This window comes from Myotis lucifugus, unplaced genomic scaffold, assembly GCF_000147115.1.
Source record: "Myotis lucifugus unplaced genomic scaffold, Myoluc2.0 scaffold_59, whole genome shotgun sequence".
NCBI lineage: Eukaryota > Metazoa > Chordata > Mammalia > Chiroptera > Vespertilionidae > Myotis > Myotis lucifugus.
The window spans coordinates 6,419,062-6,443,053 of NW_005871107.1; the positions used below are offsets into that span (position 1 = coordinate 6,419,062).

Below are 23,992 nucleotides of genomic sequence, written 5' to 3' on the forward strand. Positions count from 1 at the left end.
CTTACACCTTGCCCCTAGTTTTCAATGTATTTTACTCCTCAGTCCCTAGGAAGAAGTGAGCAAACTGAATAGAACATCTTCACTAAAGTGATAAAAATGCAGTACTAATAATACTGAATGGTCAGTCCACTTTGCTAAGACAAAAAAGGCCTGTGAGGAGCTGGATTGACTCTCAGAACTTCTTACTGTTGTAGGCATCTTGGTGTCATTGAGGAGTGTGTCCTCAGGAGTGAGAGGGAAGGGCCTGAGTGAGACATCGGCAACATCTGTGGGAATTTAAAAAACAGCAGGCACAAAAATGAGACTGGAGGAGTTGACATTAGAACAAGGTAAAACATTTCACATGCTTTTTCTGTCACTCTGGAATTTAAATATGTTAGATCCATGCTGAGCTCATTTTTATTTTAAGATCACATAAATATGTTCTTGAGCAAAATATAACTAATACTATTCCGCCCAACTCGTCTTCCTTTCTAGGACCAAGTTTGGTGCTCTCTCAGATATGTTTCAGTTAAATGGTTCTGCCTAAGGAGACCTGGTTAATTTTTCTTTTGGTGACTATATAAAGGACGCATGGACAGAGGTTTATCCTGAATTTGTTTGTTGGAAAGTATTGGTAATTACTGCCTCTAAGTTGTAGAATAATAGACAATTTGGTTTTGTTTTTGTTCTTTTCTAGATTTTTCAAGTTTCATAAAATAAGTTTAAATTACTTTATAAGGTTAGACATACAAGCTAGTTTTGAGAAAGTACATTACAAATTTTGTCAACTTCAATTAAGGATTGCTTTTCAAATAGCATGCTTTCCTGATGATTTGAATTAAGGTTCAGTAGCAGATGGAATAAGACCTAAGCTTACCTGTTGAAAACACAGGGGTTTTACCAGGCTCTCCTAATATCTCGTCTGTGGATATTTCATCTTTTCTGTTAGCAAAATAGAGAAGACGTGGTAAAAAGGAGCATGACAATAGGGGGAATGCATTTAAATTCGTCTATATTGAATAAACCTAAAAATTAGAGAAAAAGTATACTTTAAAACTGGTTTATTTATTTTTTCATTGCAGAAGTAATCTTCTAATATATTTTAATTGAAGAAAAATTCAAACAACCCTCCCCAAATGGTTGTTTGACTGCGGGGCTTTTCATAAGCCTGTTGGCTTTTCGTGGTCCTAGGGATCTTGTCCCTGATAGCAAAGATGGTTTGGGGGCCTGATGTTTTATAGTCCTTTCTGCTTAAACTGTGCCCTTGACATCAAAGATAATTGATGACTTGATCCATGACTGAAATATTCTTGCTAAAATCTCAGACTTTCAAACCTACAAATGCAGAGAGTCAGTAAGTTTAACCAATAAAGTAACTTGTGGCTACAGTAATGGGATAGCTAGAGAGTTCTGGATAATGCAGTTGTATTAAATCTCTATTCTGAACATAACCATTGCATGCATTGTGGGTAGGTTGACAGTGCCATGGAGTGGCAATGCAGAACATATTATAAGGGCAGATCCAAGGCCATGGTTATAGAGTTGTCTGCATGTAATGTAAGCTTTATTTAGAAAGGAATAGCAGTAGTGATATCTTTTGAAACTTACTATAAGATGTGTTACTATAAGCTATTAAGTCTCAAAGGATTGTGTCTGTTTGTATAATATAGTCATGGTTGACCAATATATTTGATTCAATTTTCTGTGGCTCATGATGATGAAAAACCAAAGGGAATGGCTAGTTGCTCTGTTGTTTTAAATTCATACAGATTGGACACATAGCCAATGGGACTTATTTCTGCCACATTCAATTCTGCCAAAGTGCTAATAGGGGTAATGTACAAAATATATCAATCAACCTGGCCCGGGCTCTAACCAATCATAATGGATGTCAGTTGTAAACATGGATGACTATATTGGTGCACATAGGCTAAATTAAACTCAGACTTTATAGTGGAATTTGGAATTAGCTATTCTTGTTTGCTTTTTCTGGTATTAGGCTATGTGTTTAATAGTTTTTATGGAGGTAATACTTAGTAAGCTCTCATAATATCATTATAGCATTTGTAAATTTAGATAAGTTTCTTTCTTTTTTATTTTATAGATCTTTCTTTAAAGCAAGGTCTCCTTCCTTGTGTCATAACTTTGGCATCCTTGTTTTACCTTATTGTACAAAAGAAAATAACCAAGAAGAGTAGTTAGTGAAATGCTGGCTATTGCACGAGCTACAAGTCAACAGCCTACTTTGTGCAGGTGTGATTCTGCCACTACACTGGCAATCTAGACCATCACGGAGGATCTACAATTTGGCAAGCCAGGCTGCTGGGTTCTTCATTATTTTAATGTCATTTGAAACTGGCAGATTGATGGACTAGTCAGGTGAGAAATTTTTCTGTTTTGTTTTTTTGGAAATGTTGGAAGTAAAAGAGCTGCTTCTGTCCTTCTTTCTTTCTTTTTTTTCTTTTAAACAACAACTTGGTAACCACAGGTAATGTAAAATGTTTACCTCTTCCTTCTTTTTCCCTAGCAATGCTGGCAGGCACAGGAATAGATGGAATGATTCTATTTCTTTTCTAATTCTGGCTTGAATAATTGTTTCCTATAATTTAAAATGTTTTTCTATAGAGTCTTGCTACATTCTGTTGAATTTTTTTCTTAGGAATGGCCTCTGCTTTCTTTTTGGGAAATGTAGGAGTCAGTAAGTATTATTCTATATTTAAATCAGAGGAGCCAATATCTTTGTGTCTTGTGAACAATAGTACTAATATTTTCCTAAGTCACCTTCTTGCTTCTGGCAATAACTTTCAAAACTTCATAAAAAAGTGTAGCAAGATAGACATATTGAGGTCTATTATATATTATAAATATATGAGGACTTTGCTCAGTTCTGTAGCAGTTGGTAGAGAAATATAAAACAGTTTCTGCCCTGGAGATGTTTACACTCTCACAGGGAAACAGGGTAAAGCAAGGAGATGCTAAGTAATAATGCAAACGACAAACAGAACACATAATTCCAAGCACGGGGAAATTACTGCAGATGAAGACATCCTGGGGAGGTGGGACTGCCCTGGGAGCTTGGAAGGGGAGCAGGGTTTGGAGAGATGGAATGGGGAAGGCAGGTTCTTCCAGCCAAGATACAGGGCCTGGGGTCAGAGTCTGGGAGGAGGAGGGTGTGGTCTGTGTGCCCTGGGGAAGGGCACAGTGGCAGTGGTGGGATCATGGGAAATGAAAGGCAAAGTTGGAAAGGTCAGGTCCTGAAGGGCCTAGTTAGTTAGTTTGGACTCTGCCTCACTGAAGGTCCTGGCAGCTAACAGAGGTCTCACTCAGACTCTGAGAAAAATTTAATAAAGGGATTACTTGCTAAACTGTGGACGAGTCAAAGAGCAACCACAAGTGAGGGTGCAGAACCCCGGGGCTGGTAACAGTGGGTGCTAGAGCACTCTGGCCAGGAGGGGTGAGAGGATGGAACAGGTACCACAAACTAGAGACAGAGAAGGCTGTGGCGAGGGGTGTCCGACAGGAACTGAGCTGAAGCGGAAGGAGACCAGTAGCCCTCAAAGACTTTGCAAGTTGGGGTGAGAGAAGGTGACAGATTTGCTCACCTCATTCCATTCTTCCCCCTCCTGATATTCTGTTCCCCACTGGCTGGCCCAATCCAGCAGTCAGAGGGCACGGGATGCCAGGGACTCAGTCCCTGCTCAGACTTCTGCACAGGGTGGGTGAGGAAGTGCGGGGAGTGGGTATTTAGAAGGGCAAAAGTAAAGATGTGGGAATCTTTTGAAAGCCATTGAACAGGACTCAATGTAGGAAAAGGAATATTTCAGACATATTAGTCCTCAGCAGTTATAAAAGTTAAGGTAGGGAAGAGGTTAGAGCCAGCAATAGCTGTTAGGGAGATCAGATTTGACATTTTTCACAGTGTAAATCAATAAAGTCCTGGACCAGATGGTTGGCAAAGGGAATAGAAATGAAGGAACAAATGTGAAAAGCATTATAGAGAATTGTCAGGAATCCATACAGCCTCTCTTTGTAGTATCATTGTCTTCATACTTAGACTTCTGTTATAAAATATGTGTAATTTGTGAGGTTATAATTGGCAATGACATCTCTTTTCTTTAATCATTTTATCTAATATACTTTTCCTTTTTATTTTTACATTTTGATTTTCGCATTTGATATTCTGTTCTTGTTGGGGATTTAGCTCAGTGCTTCAGTAATTTAGTTTGAGAAACACTAACACTTAACAGAATACCAAACAAGAATTCCAAATTCAGATTGCTTGTTGATCGTATTAAATATCTTCCTGATGTAACTAATAATTTATCATGAATTCTAAAAACCATACTATCTTAATTGTTTGATATCTTATAAGTGAAAATACACATTAGATACTTATCATATACTTTTATCTGATAATAGTGCAAACATACTAAGTGTACCGGTTAATAATGAGGATTAATTATTGACCGGTTAATAATGTGGATTAACTATTGATCGGTTAAAAATGTGGATTAATTATTAACCGGTTAATAGTGTTCTTTTTTTTGGCATGAAATTCAACATTTTTAAGCCTAAAAATATGTATGATGTTAACACCTTCAGAAAATTTGAAATATGAACTTTGAAGCTTATTGTCAATACAATAAAATAGCATACATATCAAATCGCATATATATCAACATATGTGTAACTCCATCTATTGAAAAAAATCTGCATTATTAACCGGTACACCTAGTATATCTTAGTCTAAAAAGATCTAACCATTTCCCTTTTATACATTCATTTATGTGTAGCACAATAGAAGTATAGATAGTCTGTCATGTCAAACTAACCTACACAGACTTCAGAGGCTGACATAACATCATAAAGATACAATAGCTGAGTCACTCTATTATGTTAGCTTTCAAAAGTCAAGAGCATGCAGCACTCTATTTTGGGTACTTACCTCTCAGGGAAGTTACTCTGTTTTATTCTCTGCAGAAATAGAAAAGTAATTTTACCAAGAGATAATGTCAACTGAAGAGCTAAAATCTATTTTCATCCCCCTTTCCCTTTAACTTCACTTCAATCCTCATGTACATTGTTATTTTGCAAGAATAAAATTCTTGTTGGCCTTGTCAGGTATTTCCAAGCATATCTTCCACCAACCCTTGCCATGGAAACCGAGTCAAAAAAGGGTGGGGGCTGGAGGTGTGGGAGCCATCTGGGCAGCGTTCCAAACATACAGTGTTCAGACTCACCTGCTGAAGAAGATCCAGGTGCTCCTGGGAGTTGCTGAAATTTTTCCCAATGTCAAAGAGGCAGAAAATCTCCTGCTGGCAGGTGCTGACCCAGTCCTGGTATTCCCCTGTGTCGGGGATGCGATCCAGAAAGATCCGATAGGCTTCCCACACTGCTTCCTGGCACACTGCAATGCAGCGCCATTAGGAGTAGAAGATCCCCTTCTCCCCACCCAAGCACAGGCTTATAACGTGGAAAGCTTTTGCATGGCTTATGCTGACACATTAACTTATTGCCCAGAGAAATGAATTCATTTAACAACTATTTATTGAACACCTATATGTGCTATGGAGAAAAATAAAAGAAGGGAGATAGGGTATTTGAAGATCGAGAATTTGAATGTGTGTGTGTGTGTGTGTGTGTAAGACTTCAATTTAAAATAGGGTGATTGAAGAAAGCCTCCTTATAAAGGTGACTTTGAGCAGTTTGGGAAAAGACTCCAAGGCTAGAGAAATCTATGAGCATGCAAAGAACAGCAAGGAGGTCAGTGTGGCCAGAGCAAGGCTGAGAGTAACAGAGGATGAAGACTGAAAGATGTGGAGAGGGGAACACAGATAGTCATCAAACTGGGCATAGGTACTGGCTATATTTGAAGGTTTTCCAAGGGATGAGCAGGCACACAAACAGTTTAAATAGAATTAGTTTCTAGTCTCAATTTTCCCATCATGCTTTCCTAATAATGGTCTGCCTAAGGGCACACCTTTCCTTCTTCATTTTCCCTTTGATCACCATCTTCTCCCATTCATTCATCCCTAATCTTACTGGGGCCCAGTGCCCCTAGGCTGCCACACAAAGGCATGATTTGAAACAAACCATAGCTTTGAGGTTAAGAAAGCAGGTGAATTTAGTCAGAATGGATTTTTGCAATTAGGGTGATTTCCATTTCTTTGCTTTTAACACATTAGGAGTCCTAATGGAGTCAGCATCTGATAGATCATTAAAAATAACAATGACAGCTCATGATGTGTCTGTTAGCATATAATGCCAAGGGAACTTAAAGAGTCAGGATATTACTGGAACAAAACTCCCTCTGTTCCCATCTACTTATTTATGTAACAAGTTTTCTCAGCATTTAAGTGAAACTGGGTAAAAGAATAGGGATAAAATGGATGCGAAGCCCTGTCTTATTGTAGCAATGCATGATATGAATAGTAAGTAATGGCGCATGAGCTAATGGAGGGACACCACCAAAGCAGGGGCGTCTATCCAGAGGCCGAAGCTAATGCAGCTTAAGCTTGAGTCCTTCACTTAAATTGGCCTCTTCCAGGGCCTTGCTCCTAGTTTTGTGTCTATAAACATTAGTGCCCACAAAACCCGTGTCTGGTCTTAGACCTATCTGTTGATAATGACTTGCTTAAAATTTTTGGTGAAATTTGTATCTACTTGTTTTGCTAAATTATATATTAAAAGTAATCATAAATGTAACTGAATCTAGAAGAAATTTCTTTGTACACATAAAGTAACAGGAGAGAATAAAATATTTCAATTTATGCATGTATTTTTTGTTACCGAGACATATTTCAGAGCAACCAATAACAGGTTTTCAAGCTTACAGTAAATTCCAACGAGATAAAACTCTGAAGTGGGAATGGAAGTGTGGGTGTGTGCAGAAAAAGGAGCCATGCGATGTCTCCTACTGTTAAGAAGAGTTCCTTCATGTATTTGTTTAGAGTATTTGATGGAAAGTAATGAGGGGCTGTGGTAGATTCCACTGGGTACATATGAATGCTCGAATTCTTATTTTGTTTTCAATATCAATTTTTACAAGTCACCAAAAGTTACACATATCCAAGCATTTAAATTTAAGATAAAAACTTTAGAAGTCAACTAAAAAGCATGCAAAAATGTGCATAAAATTAAAAAAATTATTTTAGGGGACTATCAGCGGTTCTCAACCTGTGGGTCGTGACCATCGGAAAACACATATAGCATATCAGATATTTACATTACGATTCATAAAATAGCAAAATTGCAGTTATGAAGTAGCAACGAAAATAATTTTATGGTTGGGGGTCGCCACAACATGAGGAACTGTATTAAAGGGTCGCAGCACTAAGAACGTTGAGAACCACTGGATAGATATCTTCTGTTATAAGCAATTATAATATGTTGATTTTTTTACTCTAGAGGAAAGGGGAGCAATTGGAGGCTTTGGGGCAGAAGCCGACATCACTTGATTTTCTAGAGAAACTGACTGCTGTGCTGAGAAAGGGGTTGTGGGAAGAACCAGGTGAGAGAAGAACAATTTAGAGACTCATGGTCCTGGGCTTCATTCTCCCTCACACCCCACTTACTCTATGTCTGGCTTTCTTTTATCTTTCTGTTTTAAGAGACAAAGAGAATTCCAGGCCATCAGAAGCAACCGGACTAGAACTCACAAAGCTGGGAGTGGGTACAGTCCTACCACTTCAAATGAGCGTTGAGTTTTCCACATTTGGGGAAGTGCAGTAGTGACCTGGAGACCAATATAATAATCTCTCAATGGAGAACCCATGTTTGTGAACATGATCTCTCTCCGGCCAGGCAAGGATCAGAGTTTTAATGCATTTCCTGATAGCAATCATCGTGAAATCTTTTGATCTTCACCTCCAGTTAAGAGTCTATGTGCCACGCAAGAAGGAACCAACATTTGTTCAAACTCTAAGAGTTGTGGGTCCAGTCCAAGCAAACCAGCTGCCTTGCTATCCTTCTCACCTACATACTTTACACTCTTTTGGGGGATGCTACTTTGTCCTTCCATCTTTTCCCAATGAGACCAGTTAGTTTGGTTCAAAAACCTATTTCAGTGCCAGATATACAATACATAAAATAAAATAGCCCTGCCTTTGAGAGCTTAGTGAGTGACTTTCACTAACAATATCCACAAGTGAAACATCTGGGAGACACAATGTGACATTCCTTCTGTTTACCAGTTCAACACACTCTTGCCTGTGTTGCTTTTGGTCTCAGATTGTTCCTTTTTAAAAATATATATATTTTTATTGATTTCAGAAAGGAAGGGAGAGATAGAAACATCAATGATGACAGAGAATCATTGATTGGCTGCCTCTTGCACGCCCCCTACTGGGGATCAAGCCTTCAACCCAGGCATATGTCCTTGACCAGAATCGAACCCACGGCCCTTCAGTCTGCAGACTGCTGCTCTACTGAGCCAAGCCAGCTGGGGCAGAGTGTCTTTCTTTTATTTCAGTCCAGTTTAAGGCTTGTTTTTTTGCCTGCATCTTCCTAGCTCTGCCCCTTTTTCCACCTCAATGACACATAAAACCTACTTTTCACAAAGACTCTGAGTTTTCCCCCCAAAGTACAATTGCCTGAAGCTGCTTGAAGAATGCCCTCCCTGGAGCATTGTAGTTTATAGGGATCAAAATATTAGGATGAAACAGGGAGTAGAAGCTTTTCTTTGGACTCTTTTTGGGAGGCAGGTTTTTTGGTGATTCTTCTGATGTCATTTTCTTGGCCTCCTGGAAACGCAACACAAACCAGGAAGCATAGAATCCTTCTGGGATTGGGAGAACAGGATCTCCAGCCCATGACCCTTGGGGAAAGTCCCTTGTCCTTACCAAGATAGCATAAGAATAATCCTTACATGAGGCCTCAAAGGATCTTGGGTCTGGGAGGAGTCTAGAAACTACTAAAAGTTGGATTTTTCTATTCCCTTGATTTACCTGTTCTGCACCAGCCTTTTCTGCACCTACTGGAAGGATTGCCACAGGGGTTTTGGAGAAATCCAGAGCCTTGCCTCCAAGTCTTCCCACTGTGGCTGGCCACGGCCTGAAATCTGACCACAGAGCCTCAAACTTTCTGCTGCATGTCACTCCCCAGGCTGTTCTAAGATGTAGGAAGAACCCCAGGGAACACAGGCCTCGGAGGCCAGACCTGTTCCTAGATCAGTGATGGCGAACCTATGACACGCGAACTCATTTTTTTTGGTTGATTTTTCTTTGTTAAGTGGTATTTAAATATATAAAATAAATATCAAAAATATAAATCTTTGTTTTACTATGGTTGCAAATATCAAAAAATTTCTATATGTGACACGGCACCAGAGTTAAGTAAGGGTTTTTCAAAATGCTGACACGCCGAGCTCAAAAGGTTCGCCATCCCTGTCCTAGATAGTTCTTTATATTTGGAAGGATGAAGTTAGACCAATGGTGTGTGAAGATGCCCACCGCAGGAGTGGGCACACTTTAGATGGAAAGGTAACACACTGAAGTGGGAGTCAGGATGCTGGGCTCTAACTGCTCCGTGACCAAAGGGGGCCCTGACTGAGTTTGCCCCCTCACTTTTCTGATCTGTATAATGGGGGTGTTAGCTAGGTGATCTTCAGACCAGTGCTTCCAGAATGTGAAAGTGCAAATGAGTTACCTGGGGATGTTATTAAAATGCAGATTCTGAGAGTAGGTCTGGAGTGGGATCTGGGAATCTGAATGTCTAGCAAGTTACCTGGTTGGTGATGGTGAGGCTGCTGGTCTGTGGACAACAGTGGAGTAGCAAGAACTAGAATTCCCTCCATCTTTATCTTTTTCTAAGTCACACATTAATGTGAAAGAAAGATTTAGCTTTTGATATTGGGGTTGGGAGAAGGAGAGACATAGAAGAATGGAGGAAGGGAAAGAGAGGGAGAGACATGGGGCAAATGGTGTGAAGGGAGGCAGTCACAGAAGAGGGAGTTTACGTGGGTGGGAGCACAGCCCCCCACTCCCCTCCCCGGGATACTAGCAGAAACAAACTTGCCTCTGTCTGAGCTTTGGGATGAGCATGTTTATGATTCTACTGCAAACATTTTCACTTGTGTTGCTTTAAGCACTGGGAAAGGAAATAGCTCAATATTCCATTTGATTTGGGGAATGCAGGAGCTTTCTCTCCCGTTTGAAGGATGTCAACAGATAATTTTGTAAAAGCAGCTACGAGAACAGTAAGTGGGTAACTCTGTCAAAGAAACATTGCTTTGTAGCTGGACCTTATTTCTAGTTTATGAACTGAATTTGTTAGACTTAAGAAACCCATGTTGATGAATAGTAAAATTTCATATCACCCAGGGGCAGCCATAAAGATAATGGACTGTCATTGCCGTGGGAAGAAAAACAGTGGTTTGATTCATTTAGGGAAGCAAGAATGAAAGAGGAAAGCCTAGTAAAACTAAAGAGCTAATAATAAAGTTCAGAGCTAAAAATTTGGATGCAGCAATAAATAGTATTTTCTATACTTGTGATGAATCCTATTTGTGAATGTCATAAACAATTAGAAGTGTCATGAAATAGTTCGCAATAGTTGTGTTCATATTCAATGTGATGCATATACTATATGTTTATACTTGAACAAACAAAATGGAATTTACCTATATCATTATCAAATCAAAGTGTAGGCACATTCAAAATGAATAATTTACACATGTCACTCTTTGCCTCTTGTGTTCATCAACAGCATTTTGTGAGAATGAGCTATGCAGAGGGGCTGTGCTAGGATCTCAGAATATTCGTCTGGTGCACTTGATTTTCTATGATTAGAGTCCTCCTTCTGCTATGATCTAGTGAGTACTTGCCGTTTCTCTGTGGGTGTGACTTCTGTCAGAAAGCAAATATCTCTCTACTTCTACATAAAATGAGACATGTGAGAAACATAAGGCTTGATGTTTTTGATACTGTGCCGCCAAAACCCAATAAGAACTCCCCAGATTAGTTTAAACTTGCACCTATTACAGATGTAAATACTCAAGAACATGTTGGGATGTTAGTATCATGAAATGCTTTTCAGTGGTCATGATGTGCAACACATCACAGGCTGGAAGTGAACTAGCTCGCTTTAGTCAATGGGCTTGAAATAGATCAGGGTGACTGTGCTTTTTGGAATGGAAGCAAACATCCGGGAAGATCAAGGTGGAAATCAGTAAACAGCCTCAGCTTTCACATGTAAGAGGAACTGAGTTTAGGCTTCAGCTAGACAAGATACTTTGCATTATTTGGAGCTACCTGGGGAATTAAATAGCAGCTACTAAAGATCCCTTTTTTTTCCTTTAAGAAAAAGCCATGGAAATTTTTCCAAGTGAATGACTAGGACAGCCACTGATGGCTGTGGTATAATTGAACTCCTTAATGACTCCCAGGGACACAGTAAGAATTCTGCAGGGGTAAACACTGCACTGGAACTCTGCTGGAAATCACAGTAATTATGTTGTGACTCCATTAACACCCCTGCATTGTACCTTGGTAACCCCTGTTCACTTGTGGCTCCTCTGCACTTGGACGTGCCTCTAGGTTTCCAGGCCTCAGAAGTTTTTGCTGAATCAGCAACAAACCCCTTAACCTTATCAAGGAGGGAGAGAGTATTTGGATTGTAATGTTGCTTTTGAAAAATAAAATGTTAAGTCATAAATCAACTTGCTCAGGTTCCTGACGTTGCAATCATCCCGTGCTTCTTACTTCATAATAACAACATTGAAGTCCAATATTGGACTTTGGCAAAAATTAAAGAGGTAAAACTCAGAGACCAAGGCTTTCCTGGTGACTTGCTGACTGCCCTGATGGCTCTGTATTGCACAGGACATTATTATCATTATTATAAAACATAAGAGCAGATACCTATCATTGTTTTGAATGTTTATTATTCATTACTCTCCGATTAGTTGGCAGATTTTTATAACTCTTGTGACTAAAGGACAGACTGGAAGTTCTGGGCTGGATATGACCCCTAGATGAATAAAAGGGAAGGGATGGAAAGAAGAAAAGGCTAAGCAGGTTTCATCTCTTTTCTTACCTCTCAATCTGTAATAAGCTTGAAGGCTGGCTAGAATCTGTTTCATGGATTCCTGTGGACAGACTTTAACTCCAGTTGGAAAAAATGCTGATCTTTTTGTTCGATGCTTTGCCAAATTGAATACTTGTCTCATGGTTGACACTTTATACATTTTCGCAGGACTTTCAGCTGTTTCGATTCTTGGGGCATTGTCTATGTCTTTAGTTTCAGAATGGCACATTTTAATGGAGAGATCTGTAAAAGAAGGGTTGATTTCCTAGTGAATACATACATTTATGTGATATATGTGAAACATGGTGAATGAATGGCATCAATGAAAAATTGTAATCCTCTGCTTTATGAAAATTCTACTTTGGTGCAACTGCCAAATGTAATATTCCAATGACAAGGCACTTTCAGAAATAAGGGAATAGTATGAGCTGATCAAGTATTTAAAAAACAACAAGACACCAACATCTCAAATCATCCTGCCTTTAGGAACTGCCAAATATTGAAACCATTTCCCACACATCTCTCTAAAAATCACTCCCCACTTAGCTCTCAAGCTTCCCGAGAGATGCCTCTTTTGATAGACATTATAATTCAAGTGGGAAGTGATATAGCGTAGTGATACCCGGGGGTATACTCTCGATGATGAAGTGGAGTGCTTCTGGAAACCTGGGGAGGGGGGGCAATGCAACAAAACAGCCTTCCTGCCGATTAGTGATGAGTGGCAGTCCTACGATTTCCTTATGTGTGGGGCTCAGAGGGTGTCGATCTGGTTGAAAGTGAGGGAGGGCCACGGCACGTCTTACAGTTGCATTTACAGAACAAGCTTGTGATTTTATGCAGGGTGATGAGGGGAAAGGTGAAGGGGCCGGCTAAGAGAGGAGGCTGGCAGAGGGTCAAACTCCCCAAGCCATTTCTTCTTGCTGGCTCTGCTGTGTCTAGACTTCATTTTTAACTCCCTAGGCTTATATTCAGTGAGTACTTTTTTGTTTTGAAAATTTTCATAAGTATTATCTCATATCATTCTCACAAAAGCTCTACTATATAGATGAAACAGATACTATTTTTCTCAGTTTACCACACAGTAGGTACTGAGGGTTAGAGGTATTAGGTCATGTTAAAAGTGTAGTCAAAACTTGAGACCTCCTCTCCCACTCGATCTCTGTCCTCTGATCCATTGCACCATTTAAGAAAGAAATCCTTGATGAACAGTTGGGACCACTCACCATGGCTCCTTGGGAGCAGAAGCGTGTGCCTTACAGAGATTTGTATTCTCATTCTACTAAAGAAGGCTCTTGAACAAATATCTTTTGAAAAAAATCAGGCAGAAATCCAAGCAGAGTGGCTGGAGAGCAACTCACATCTTGTTGCAAAGCATGAAAATTCCTCCTTCATTCTGGGGAGAGTCCTAGTGGGAACACATAATCTTTGTCACTGTGAGGAGTGTCAGAGTACTTGGTCAGTTTTGGGCAGTGATAAATTCTTTGGAATCTCCAGAGAGGAAAGGAGCTGAGAGGTTCATTTGCTCACTCAGCTACACACCACACAAACCCATCATAACCTGAGTGGAACATGGAATTGAGTCTCCAGGGGACTCCAGTGTGCAGACAGGTTGGGGAAGCACTGTTTTGTGGGTCTGTAAGGGTACTTTCAGCAGAAGAGGAGAGATCATCTACTTCAAACTGGCTTAAACAACAAGGAAGTTATTATTTCATACAAAGGGAAGCAGAAGGTAGGGGATGCCTGGTGAAAATGAAGTTCTGCCTCTGCCTTTCTGCCTTCTTCTCCTTCCCCTTGCTCAGCTCCCTCATGTGGTGACTGTCCCCATAGGCTGGCTCCACCGAGTTAAACATGCTTGCCCTTGTTCATGTTGAAAAATAGCCTTTTCCTAAAGTATGGCTGATTTATGCCGTGTATCTGGACCAGCACCAGTTGTGAAGAAATATGGCAGGGCGGTTGGCTTAGCTGAGGATCACAGGGCAGGGGACTGAGATTACCCCCAGTGGTTCATTCTAGCTGTGGACTGGGATCAGGTTTCCCTGAGTCAGTTTGGCTGCATGGCGAAGTGGAAGGTGCCCATTCAACATCAGGGCAAAGTGCATGAAGGGGCACAGGAGCTGAGTCTACAGTTGTTAGTGCCCACAGCAGTTGGTAAAATGGAAATTTTAGTTTAGGAATGTTAATCTATATATATAAAAGCCAAGCGACCGGACCAACTGGAACGTCCCCTACCCCCGGCTGGCCCGGCCCCGATTGGCCCTGATTGTGGCAGGCAAGTTGGACCCCACCTGTGCACGAATTCATGCACCGGGCCTCTAGTTTTTAATAACCCTTTCACACAGTTATCAATTACAGTGTGGTAAGTTGTAGTAAAGTTTTTGTAATTATAATTCAATTACCATTAAGAAAAAGTGTACCTCATCGAATAAGTCTAGGCCTATCTGGCATGGTAGACACAGATCATGGGGAAACCAGGCTCCCCATACACCCTGCATTGTTCCATTTTTCTCTCAGTGCCTGCTTGCAGTGCAGGGAGTCCTGCTGTTAGACTAGCCCTGCTCTCACCTCCACTATTGCCTCCACAATCTTCAGTCCTTTGGGGATGGCTCTGTTCTTACTTTTTTTTTATGTTAGCCTCTTAAGATGTCTCAGAATAACTTGTATTTACTCTACTCTGGCTCTGGGAACAATGCCCCAGTCCTGGAATTTCCCTGGTTGGATCCCTCTGGAACTTAACACTTTGCTCATATCATGGCTTGCTCACATAGATCTGGGTCTTTGGATTTCATCTAATCAGAATAAGAATGTAAAGGGGTGAGATGTTTCTTGGCATTCCCATGAGTTCTGACTCATTCTCTTTCCCCTAAGAGGCCAATTTCCCCCTATTTTCCACGTGTGAACATACCCACACAGCTGGTGGTCAAAACAAAGGTGAATTAGTGTGACATGAGATTCGGTTTGCTTGGGATTTCCTGGTTTACTGCTGTTATACTTTTATTCTCAAATGTGTCCTTGTTTGAAAAATAACTTATATAAGCACCCAGGTTTTCATGTCTCCCTGCTGGAGGAAATTCCAGGTTAAAACTCTACAAATGGCTGCCTCCTTCCTCTAGGAAGCACCTTGTTCCATTTTTGAATATCATCTCTGTTTATATAATTCTTTCCTTTTAACTGAAAGTTACCTTCCAGTGGGTTCCACATATTAGTCCTATTTCTTCCCTCTGGTATAGCAAAGACTTAGTTACAGATACCTCCATAAACAGTTCTTATGTTTTCCCTGTATTAGGCAGTTCTCTACTTTAGGCTATCCTCTACCTTTCTCTGGTTTCTTGTATCATATGAGTTATCAGTTACCTTAGCCTGCTGTTTTTCTCTAGATTATATAAAACCAACCACAGGGGACTCCTTGTAATACTATTATTGCTTGAGAAGGATCAAAATATTTTGCCTGTGTCCCCACCCAAGTCATTGCTAGAGAAGATATGGGGGCAAGATCTCTGAGAACAAGGACTTCTGGTTACCTGGGTCCAAGGATATTTATAGGACAGGCCACAGTGACAAAGTCTGTGTCTTTCCCAAGGATTTCAGATAAAATAAACCAATTTTTTTTAAAGAATTACAATATGGAATGTTAAAGATTTTAATGAGGTAAAAAGAGCTGTTATTTATTGGAGCTGATGAAAGCACTTGTGGGTAAAGCAATTAGATCATATTAGATGCTGCCCTCCAGTGCTGCATAAATTGTAACCTTGATATTGAACTGAATTCTGATTCTTTGGATGTATTTTCATGTGTTAAAGTTTTAGATTATATAAGTATTTGGGGAAAAATAGGTAAAAGTTTAATGAGAATAAATTGGTAGTTGAAAGACCTGCTATTAAAAGGGAGCATATTTAATAAAAGATTGGAAACATTTTTTTGAGGAAGAAATATTTCTCTAAGATGATGACAAAACGTAAGTATAACCTGTATGATGATGAGTTAGCTGCCATCAACAAGTATCTCCAGATGAAGTTCAAAGTTAGAAAAAAAAAGAGGGGCAAAGTGATTTCAGAAAAAATAAACAATAACCCCCCCCCCCCGACCTTTTCCAGAATTCAAGCATATTGGAAAATTTTAGTTAAAAAGATTATAAATTTGGACAAAAACAAATGCAAATGTACTATATTATATTGCATGTTAATCACCAGGAAAACGATCCTTAAACCAATAGTTTTAGGAAATAGTAATATTATTGAAGGAGGCAAAGACAAAAATGGAAATTAATACATTTGACTAGTCAGAACTTCTAAATACAGATGAACAGCTAATACTCATGGTGGTTACTGTCTAAATTTAACATAAATATGTTCATTATTTGTGAAAGAAAAATACAGTAGCAACACAAATCATACTGTAGGTCACTTAACTATTCACAATGTTTTTATAGTGACAATGGTAACCAGGGCACTGGCTCTGTGACTTACTAGCTGTGTAACTTGGAAGCACTTGACCTCTCTGTGCCCGAGTTTCCTCACCTGTGAAATGGAGGAAAGTAGTGCCTCTCCCACAGGATTCCTGTGGTTCTAAATGGGTTACTGCATGTGTAGGCCTTAAAACAGTGCTGGGCCCAGTGTAAGTGCTCCATAGAACTCCTTCAACTGGTAATCCATGCACTCGCTTCCTGGCATCACGGTTCCTTTCTAACACACTGGTCTCTGATACTGCTGTCCACAGACAGACTGTGTCTGTCCTGACGTCTTCCTTTGCTTCCTGCAGGGCTCATTTCAAGCTTGTCCGTTATTTCATACTGAAGGGCCCTTCTCCTCCTTCTTTGTTTGTTGGACTTCTACTTTCCCTTTAAGGGCCAGCTTCTAAGCTTTCTCTCCTTCTCTCCCTAGCTTTCTCAGATCTTATGTTCAGAGTTCATTCATTGCTCCCTCCTGTTCCTCTAGCATGGCTCATATCTCTATTGCATTTACTGACCCACCATATTGACCAGGTGCCTTCTATGGTAATGGTGGTAAATTAGAAGAACAAAGGTCATGGAACTTGTGTTGTAGTGCTTGCACAGAAATCCTATATAATAAAAGCTAATATGCAAATCAACTGAATGGCAGAACAACTGGTTGCTATGACGCACCAAGGGGCAGATGCTCAACACAGGAGCTGATCCCTGGTGGTCAGTGCACTCCGCAGGGGAATGCCGCTCAGCCAGAAGCCAGGCTCATGGCTGGCGAGCGCATCTGTGGTGGCAGCGCTAAGGATGTCTGACTGACAGCTTAGACCCGCTCCCCACGAGCCTCCCTGCGAGAGGGTGCAGGCCAGGCTGAAGGGCCCCCCTGAGTACCTCTAGTTTGTTATAAATACAGGAATTTACCTCTTTAGGCTGTAAACATCTTTGCATTTGCAAGCACCACGTTTAGACTGCAAATACCTCAGTATTTTAATCCTGCGCTATCCCAACCCACCTTGGTGCTTGCCTAGCACAATGTTTTATACACGTCAGATATGCAATACATATTCACTAAGTGAATTAATAAAAAAGTCCTGTGGAAATAGTAATGGGTCAGTTATAATATAGAAATGAGATTCATTTAAAAAAAACATTAGACCATGAAAAATAGCTTCATATGTCCTATTCATCTATATTATTGCAACCTCCTATTGAAATTTCTACTCCCTTCTATAGTGTCTAATTTCAGAGGTTTTGGACATAGCCATCTTATTAAAGATAATATCCTAAGTGAAAAGACAAAAAACTCCTTTGTGAAAGAAAATCAAAAGAACAGAAAAAAGGAGATGGTTTAGGCATAAAGTATATTTTAGACAAGTCATCATTCCCAGAATCTTTCACTCTGTCCAAGAGCAAATAAATAATAAATGGAACCAATTAAAAACATGGGCATCAATGAGAGAAAATATTAATATTGCCTGGCCTTTCAGGATGACAAGCCCTCCACTTCCTGGCCCCTCCATTATTGTACTTGATAGTCAACACCATAAGCATGGTTAAATCCAATCCTCTGCTTACTCCACACCTGCACCCTTGTAGCTGAACAAGGCTGGAGAAAAAACAACCAATAGGACTCACTTTAAATTTATGATCCTCAAATTATATTACACTACACTTCCCTGGTCCATTGAGTTTCCAACTCTCTTGGAGAACTGCACAAAATTTTCTCAGATTTCCTGCCTTTCTTGCCAATTCTCACTCTCAGCTGATGACCTTGCTTCACATTTTATTGAGAACAAGAGGAGCTTGAAGAGAATTTTCTGAATTTCCAGCACTGCATCTGCTCACTGGCTGCATCTGTGCTGAAATGCTCTGCTTTCCCTCCTGTGACTGCTTGATGAGTTTTCCCTTCTATTTAATTTTTTAAAATTGATTTTAGGGAAGAAGGGAGAGGGTGATAGAAACATCAATGATGAGAGAGACTTATTGATCGACTGCCTCCTGCACACACCTCACTAGGGATCAATCCAGCAACCCAGGGATGTGCTCTTGACCTGAATAGAACCCAGGACCTTTCAGTCCACAGGCCAATGCTCCATCCACTGAACAAAACTGGCTAGGGATCCCTTCTATTTAAAAGATTCTCCCTTGATACCACTTCCCCTCCAGCTACTGACCAATTTTTCTCTTTACTCAGCAAAACTTTTTTAAAGATCTGTCTTTATCTCCTTTCCTAAAAAAAGCAAGCTCCCATATGTGTGAGGATTCCTCTGCTACCACAGGCAAAGAGCTACCAACATTGCATCCCTTCCTTCTCTCCTCATGTGATGTTTCACCAGAAGGTGTCGCTATCTAACACATAATGTACTGAACGCTTGATGTTGGAAAATACAGGTAACTCCATTAATCACTTTGAGATTGGAATTGTACATATTGAGTATTGACAGTTATTGATGGGGTTGGTGGTGAGGGTGGTGATTTTGCAGCAAAAAAGACATTTGAGAAAGGGCTGAGATTTAGCATGGTGGGATGGACTCCAATTGGGCTAGGTCTAGGAGGTTCTCATGAAAGGCCTGGCAGATGGTAAACATTTAGGTGGGCAGAAAGGAGGACAACAGGTCCACTGGCAGGTCAACTTGCAGCAAGCTAAGGAAAGTGGTTGACACTGAAGATTTAAGGGTTTAAATTAAATTTCTTTAGTCACTCTATCCTGGAGCTGACCCAGATCCTGCAAGCAGTATAGCTATGACAAGTTTGGAAATTTTCAGATATATAGAAAGGGAAATTAATGAAACAACAGCTAGATTCAAAAACTAAATACAAACATTACTTTATTCTGAGAACAAGTTAAATCTGGCCAAGGGTGGAGTGGCAGGTCTGGAAGACTGGGCCTTTGACCCTTCATTCATTGTTTTAAAGTTAGATTGTCTAAGCATTGCCTAAGGGTGTCTACTAGCTAAAGTGAAGGCCAGCCCTTCATTCAAAAGTATGTTTTCCACTTCAGGTTCTAGGCTGGCGGCCGCATGGCCTTGGTGTTGACTGATATCCTGGAAGCCATCACAGGCCTCACCATCTCCCTGCCATATCACTAAAGAGTATATTTTCATCCTTTCTGCATCAAAGTTAGCTTCCAGTCATAGGCTGCTTACAAAGTTTCCACTTCAGGGCTCAGCCTTGCCCATGAATTAGTTTCTTTCTTGATTATGAGTTTAGTAAAGTGGATCCTTACTAAACTCTTTGGACCACTCCTCACCAAACTCTTTCTTCCAGAGGAGTATTTTCTAGCCATCGAGCTCTGCAGGCTTACAATATAGGATTATGTACACATATAGTGACAATTACAGACAACAGGAAACTGAGAATGGGGCTTTCCCAGAAGCACTGTTATGAAAGCAACGGCCACTGGTATAAGTACTTAGCAAACCCATTATTTTTTCCCCAAGGGAAAAGGCTGTAATGGCTTAATGAACAAATTAACAGTAGAGACAAAATTTACTGGCATTCCTATGAAACAAAAATCTCCATTTGAAAAACAGAACTCTGTAGAGAGACTATGGATAACATTTCAGGGCCTAATTAATGAATGAAAGTTTTAAAAAATAATAATTGAATCCTGCATAAACTTCTCACCTTACCAAAAAACAGCGAGGGATTGTGGCCTTTATGCAAATGCTCAGCTTGTTTGTTTAACTATTGTATCTGGTCTGCCCCCACATTAGTAGAATGCTCAATCACAGAAAAATGTTCTCACAGAGCAAGGGCAACTCAATGGACGTCATGCTTAACATAACTGACCATACCTCAAAAGTTCTGCAGAGATACTGAATGCCTGGTATAATGCTGTTCCAGAACATTCTATGGATTTCAAGCCCACCATTTTTTTTGCACAAACATAGGAGCTTCCATACTTTGTTTTCCCATCTCTCTTCCTATATACAGTGCCCAAACCTCCACAGTGTCCACCCTGTGGAAGTGTGCTGGAATAAGTGATAGAAGAGAGGATTATAGAAATGAAGGACACTTCCAGTGGTTTCCTTTAGAATACTCTCTCACAATCATCAGACCGATGAGCAGTGATGCCAGGGGGATGCTGCACACGGCCCTCTCTGAAGCTTTGGAAACTTGGGTGCCATTGCCGCTTTCCTTACCCCCCAAACTGGTATTCGTTCAGCAACACCCCTCCCCAATGAGGGTGAAAACTGGTGTTCCCTTCTCTCAAAGATTAGAGCAGTTGCATTATCTTCCTTCTCATTGAAAAAATCAGATTAAGCCATTAAACTTGATATATCAGAAAGGAAAGGGTTAAAACCTTAGAGACCCATTACAAGAAATAAAAGTTGCTAACTCCTGTTTTCTATTCTCTATACATATGTATTAAGTCCCTCTTCTACCTCACTGCACTAAAAAAAAGAGAAAAAAAAAGAAAAAAAGAGGAAGAACCAAATTTAAATATGAGTTACTGAGAAATTTTGCTGATGGAATAGGCAGCTTGGTGAGTGGGTAGGAACAACACTGAAGTTCAAGGGAGAAGTAGAAACGTGAAAGGGGGTTGTCTCCTCTGTGTCAGAGGGAGTGGCCCTCTGAGAGTGTGGAGTGGTGAGCTCTCCATGACTGGTGAGTGTCAGGGCGCAGAGAGGCAGGAGGTCAGCAGGGCCTCGTTTTTACCTGAACCCAGAACAGCAATGGGTGCTGACTTCCATCCTGTTTGTGGGGCAGGGAGAGGAGGGCATATGGAGAAGGGGGGTAGGGAGGAGCGTTCTCAAACATGAATGGCCTCTCTCTGTCCTGGGGAATAAGAGACACACAACGGAGGTGCTTGTCATGGGGTGGCTTGAAGATCTCATCCAAGGTCCTAATGCAGCCTCTTGGCTGAAGTCCACTCAGAGCCAACTGTCAGTCCCAGGGGCGCTGTTCCTCCCGCAGTTCCATAACCATAGGCATATGGACTCTCAAGTGCCTTCCAGGTATGTGGTGTTGTGTCCAAGGCTGTGAGAAACCACAGGATCAACACTGAGTCTTCTTCATGGAGTGCTAAATTTGCCTGAGAATTTTAGCAGAAAGTTTAAAATGTTAAGGATTGTAAATGCTTTTCACATGAATACATATACAAGATCAGCAAAATCCTTTCTCCTCTAAATACTTGAAAGTTAGAAGAGCAGGGTATTTCTATAAGCTGTGATTAACTGTAAAGCATATTGCTTTGGAAAAAAATGGTGAGCGGAGTTGGTATAGTGCTGAGGTCAGGTTGAAGAAGACAGGATGTGAAACAGAGTGAGAACAATTATGTTCAAGTTGCTGGCCAGCTTAGCTAAGGCTCATTTTCAGGAGCTGACAAAGAGAAACCAGTGCTTCCTCCAGCAGCTGAATTTTTTAGTACCCTGCAGATCACCCTGATTGGGCAGCTACCGCCTCTCTATACATGTAGGACCAACCCCATTAAGCCACGTTTCATCATTTCATCCTTACATTGACTTAAATTCTACTAACCTTTTTCATTGCTTCTGCTTCTAAATTTTTAACCCATCATGTGTATTTTTTTTTGCACCCTCTCCATAGATTTCAAAATGTGGAGCTTAAATAAATACATAGGTGATGGGTAAGAGATTCAGAATGGAATTTTACAAGTAAATCTGAGATATGTGGATTATGAGTTGTAATTGTACCTCACAAATGTATGGGTTATTATAGTTTTCAGAGCATTTTTATAGCTTGGCTTGACACAATAGTGGGATGATATGAATGCCAAAGGGTTATGCTGGAACAGTACCAGGTCACTCATAAGCCGGAGGCAGATTCAGTCCATGATCAGTTTGGAAATGTGTGGGGAAACAAGTAGCAGGAATTCAGAGACCTTCCAAGAGCCTATAAAAAAATCTCCCCAAACTCAGGAAGAAGCTAACTTCAGAGGCGGGGGTGTGCCAAGGAAATATCAGGGAAGAGGAATGAAGACTTGCTTATGGGACACAGGAATGATATGTGTCACTTGCCTTCTGGTTCCAGCTGTGCTGGGTTGCTGGAAATGGGTTATCTCTCCCTGTAATTCCTAGGAGTGCTATAAATTTGGAGAATACTTATCTTGTTAAATTCTTACCGTATCTGAAACACTCATATCCCAAGCGGGTCTAATTTAGCTCAGCATCTTTACTTTTTGAATCTTTTTTTTTGTTTTTTTGGCCGGGGTTTTAACATTATAAGCCATGCAATACACTACTTTGTAGTTTAGTGCTCTCATGTAAACCTGATGCTGGAATATTTTGGGAGTTCTGAGTAAAGAGAATTACATGTATAGCATTGGTGCAATATAGCCACAAAAGAATGATATTTTAACTACTCAAGGAGAGCAGACTAAACAGAAACAGCTGCAAACCTCTACCTGGTGAACTTTCAGATGCGTAAGGACCTATCATAGTTCATGTAGAAAAGAAAAACTTCATTTTGAGTACCTGAGCCTTTTGCCTTCCTAAGCCACTTTCTGAACTTGGGCAAATAATCCCCATATGCTTTAAATTTCTAACCTAAAAATAGTATAATAATAATTCTGACACCATAGTTTTTCACTAATGTTTGCATGTGATATAGTTTTTTTTCTTTTTAAAGATTAAATGAGAAAATAGATGTCTAGAGTTTTGAGGAAGGTCTTGCACATTGGTAGCTGTTATTATGATCTGGTACCTTTTTATTTATTGTGAAATTTACAAATAAGAGGAAAATAGGATTGCCTGCTTTAGCAAATAAAATATAGAACCCCCAGTTAAATTTGAATTTCTGATCAACAACTAATACTTTTTTTAGTATAAGTATGTCCTGTGCAATGTTTGGGACACACTGAAAACAAATGAACAAGTGCTACTGTTAAAAGACAAAGATTGTCAGACTGCATTAAAAGAAAAACCACTGTATACTGTTCTGATGGACATATCTAAATGAAAAGATATATAGAAGATGACATTAAAAGGCTGAAGAAAGTTATAATCCTATATAATAAAACCCTAATATGCAAATCAACCAAACAGTGGAACAACCGGTCGCTATGATGCACACTGACCACCAGGGGGCAGAAGCTCAACACAGGAGCTGCCCCCTGGTGGTCAATGAGCTTCACAGGGGGAGCACTGCTCAGCCAGAAGCCCGGCTCATGGCTGGCGAGCCCAACGGCCCTGGCAGAAGCCTCTCCTGCCTCCGTTGCAGGTGAGTGGTAAGGAGGGAGGGGTCCCAGACTGCGAGAGGGATGTCTGACTGTATGGGCCAGTCCCGATCCTGGGAGGATCGGGCCTAAGCTGGCAGGTGGACATACCCCGAGGGGTCCAAGACTGTGAGAGGGCATAGGCCAAGCTGAGGGACCCCTCCTCCCCCACCTGCCGCCCCTGAGTGCACAAATTTCATGCACTGGGCCTCTAGTATGCAGATAAAAATACTAATCAAAGGAAAGTTGGTATAGCTATAAAGTATCAATATAAATTCAGAGTGCTGCTAGTAAATGTTTAATAACCAACTCTTGGGGATGGGCGAGAGGGCCTGTTTTGCAGCATTTGCCAATTTCCACATGTTAATACT

General features: G+C 40.5%; 1 protein-coding gene across 1 annotated transcript in view; it reads right to left on the reverse strand.

Annotated features, from left to right (window-relative positions):
- Positions 1 to 23,992, reverse strand: part of IMPG1 (interphotoreceptor matrix proteoglycan 1) — a 116,008-nt gene that overhangs the window by 79,814 nt on the left and 12,202 nt on the right. Inside the window, 5 exon segments of the mRNA XM_023754312.1 lie at positions 187 to 266; positions 860 to 924; positions 4,928 to 4,956; positions 5,223 to 5,389; positions 12,016 to 12,249. Coding sequence (XP_023610080.1) covers positions 187 to 266; positions 860 to 924; positions 4,928 to 4,956; positions 5,223 to 5,389; positions 12,016 to 12,249 — 575 coding nt within the window.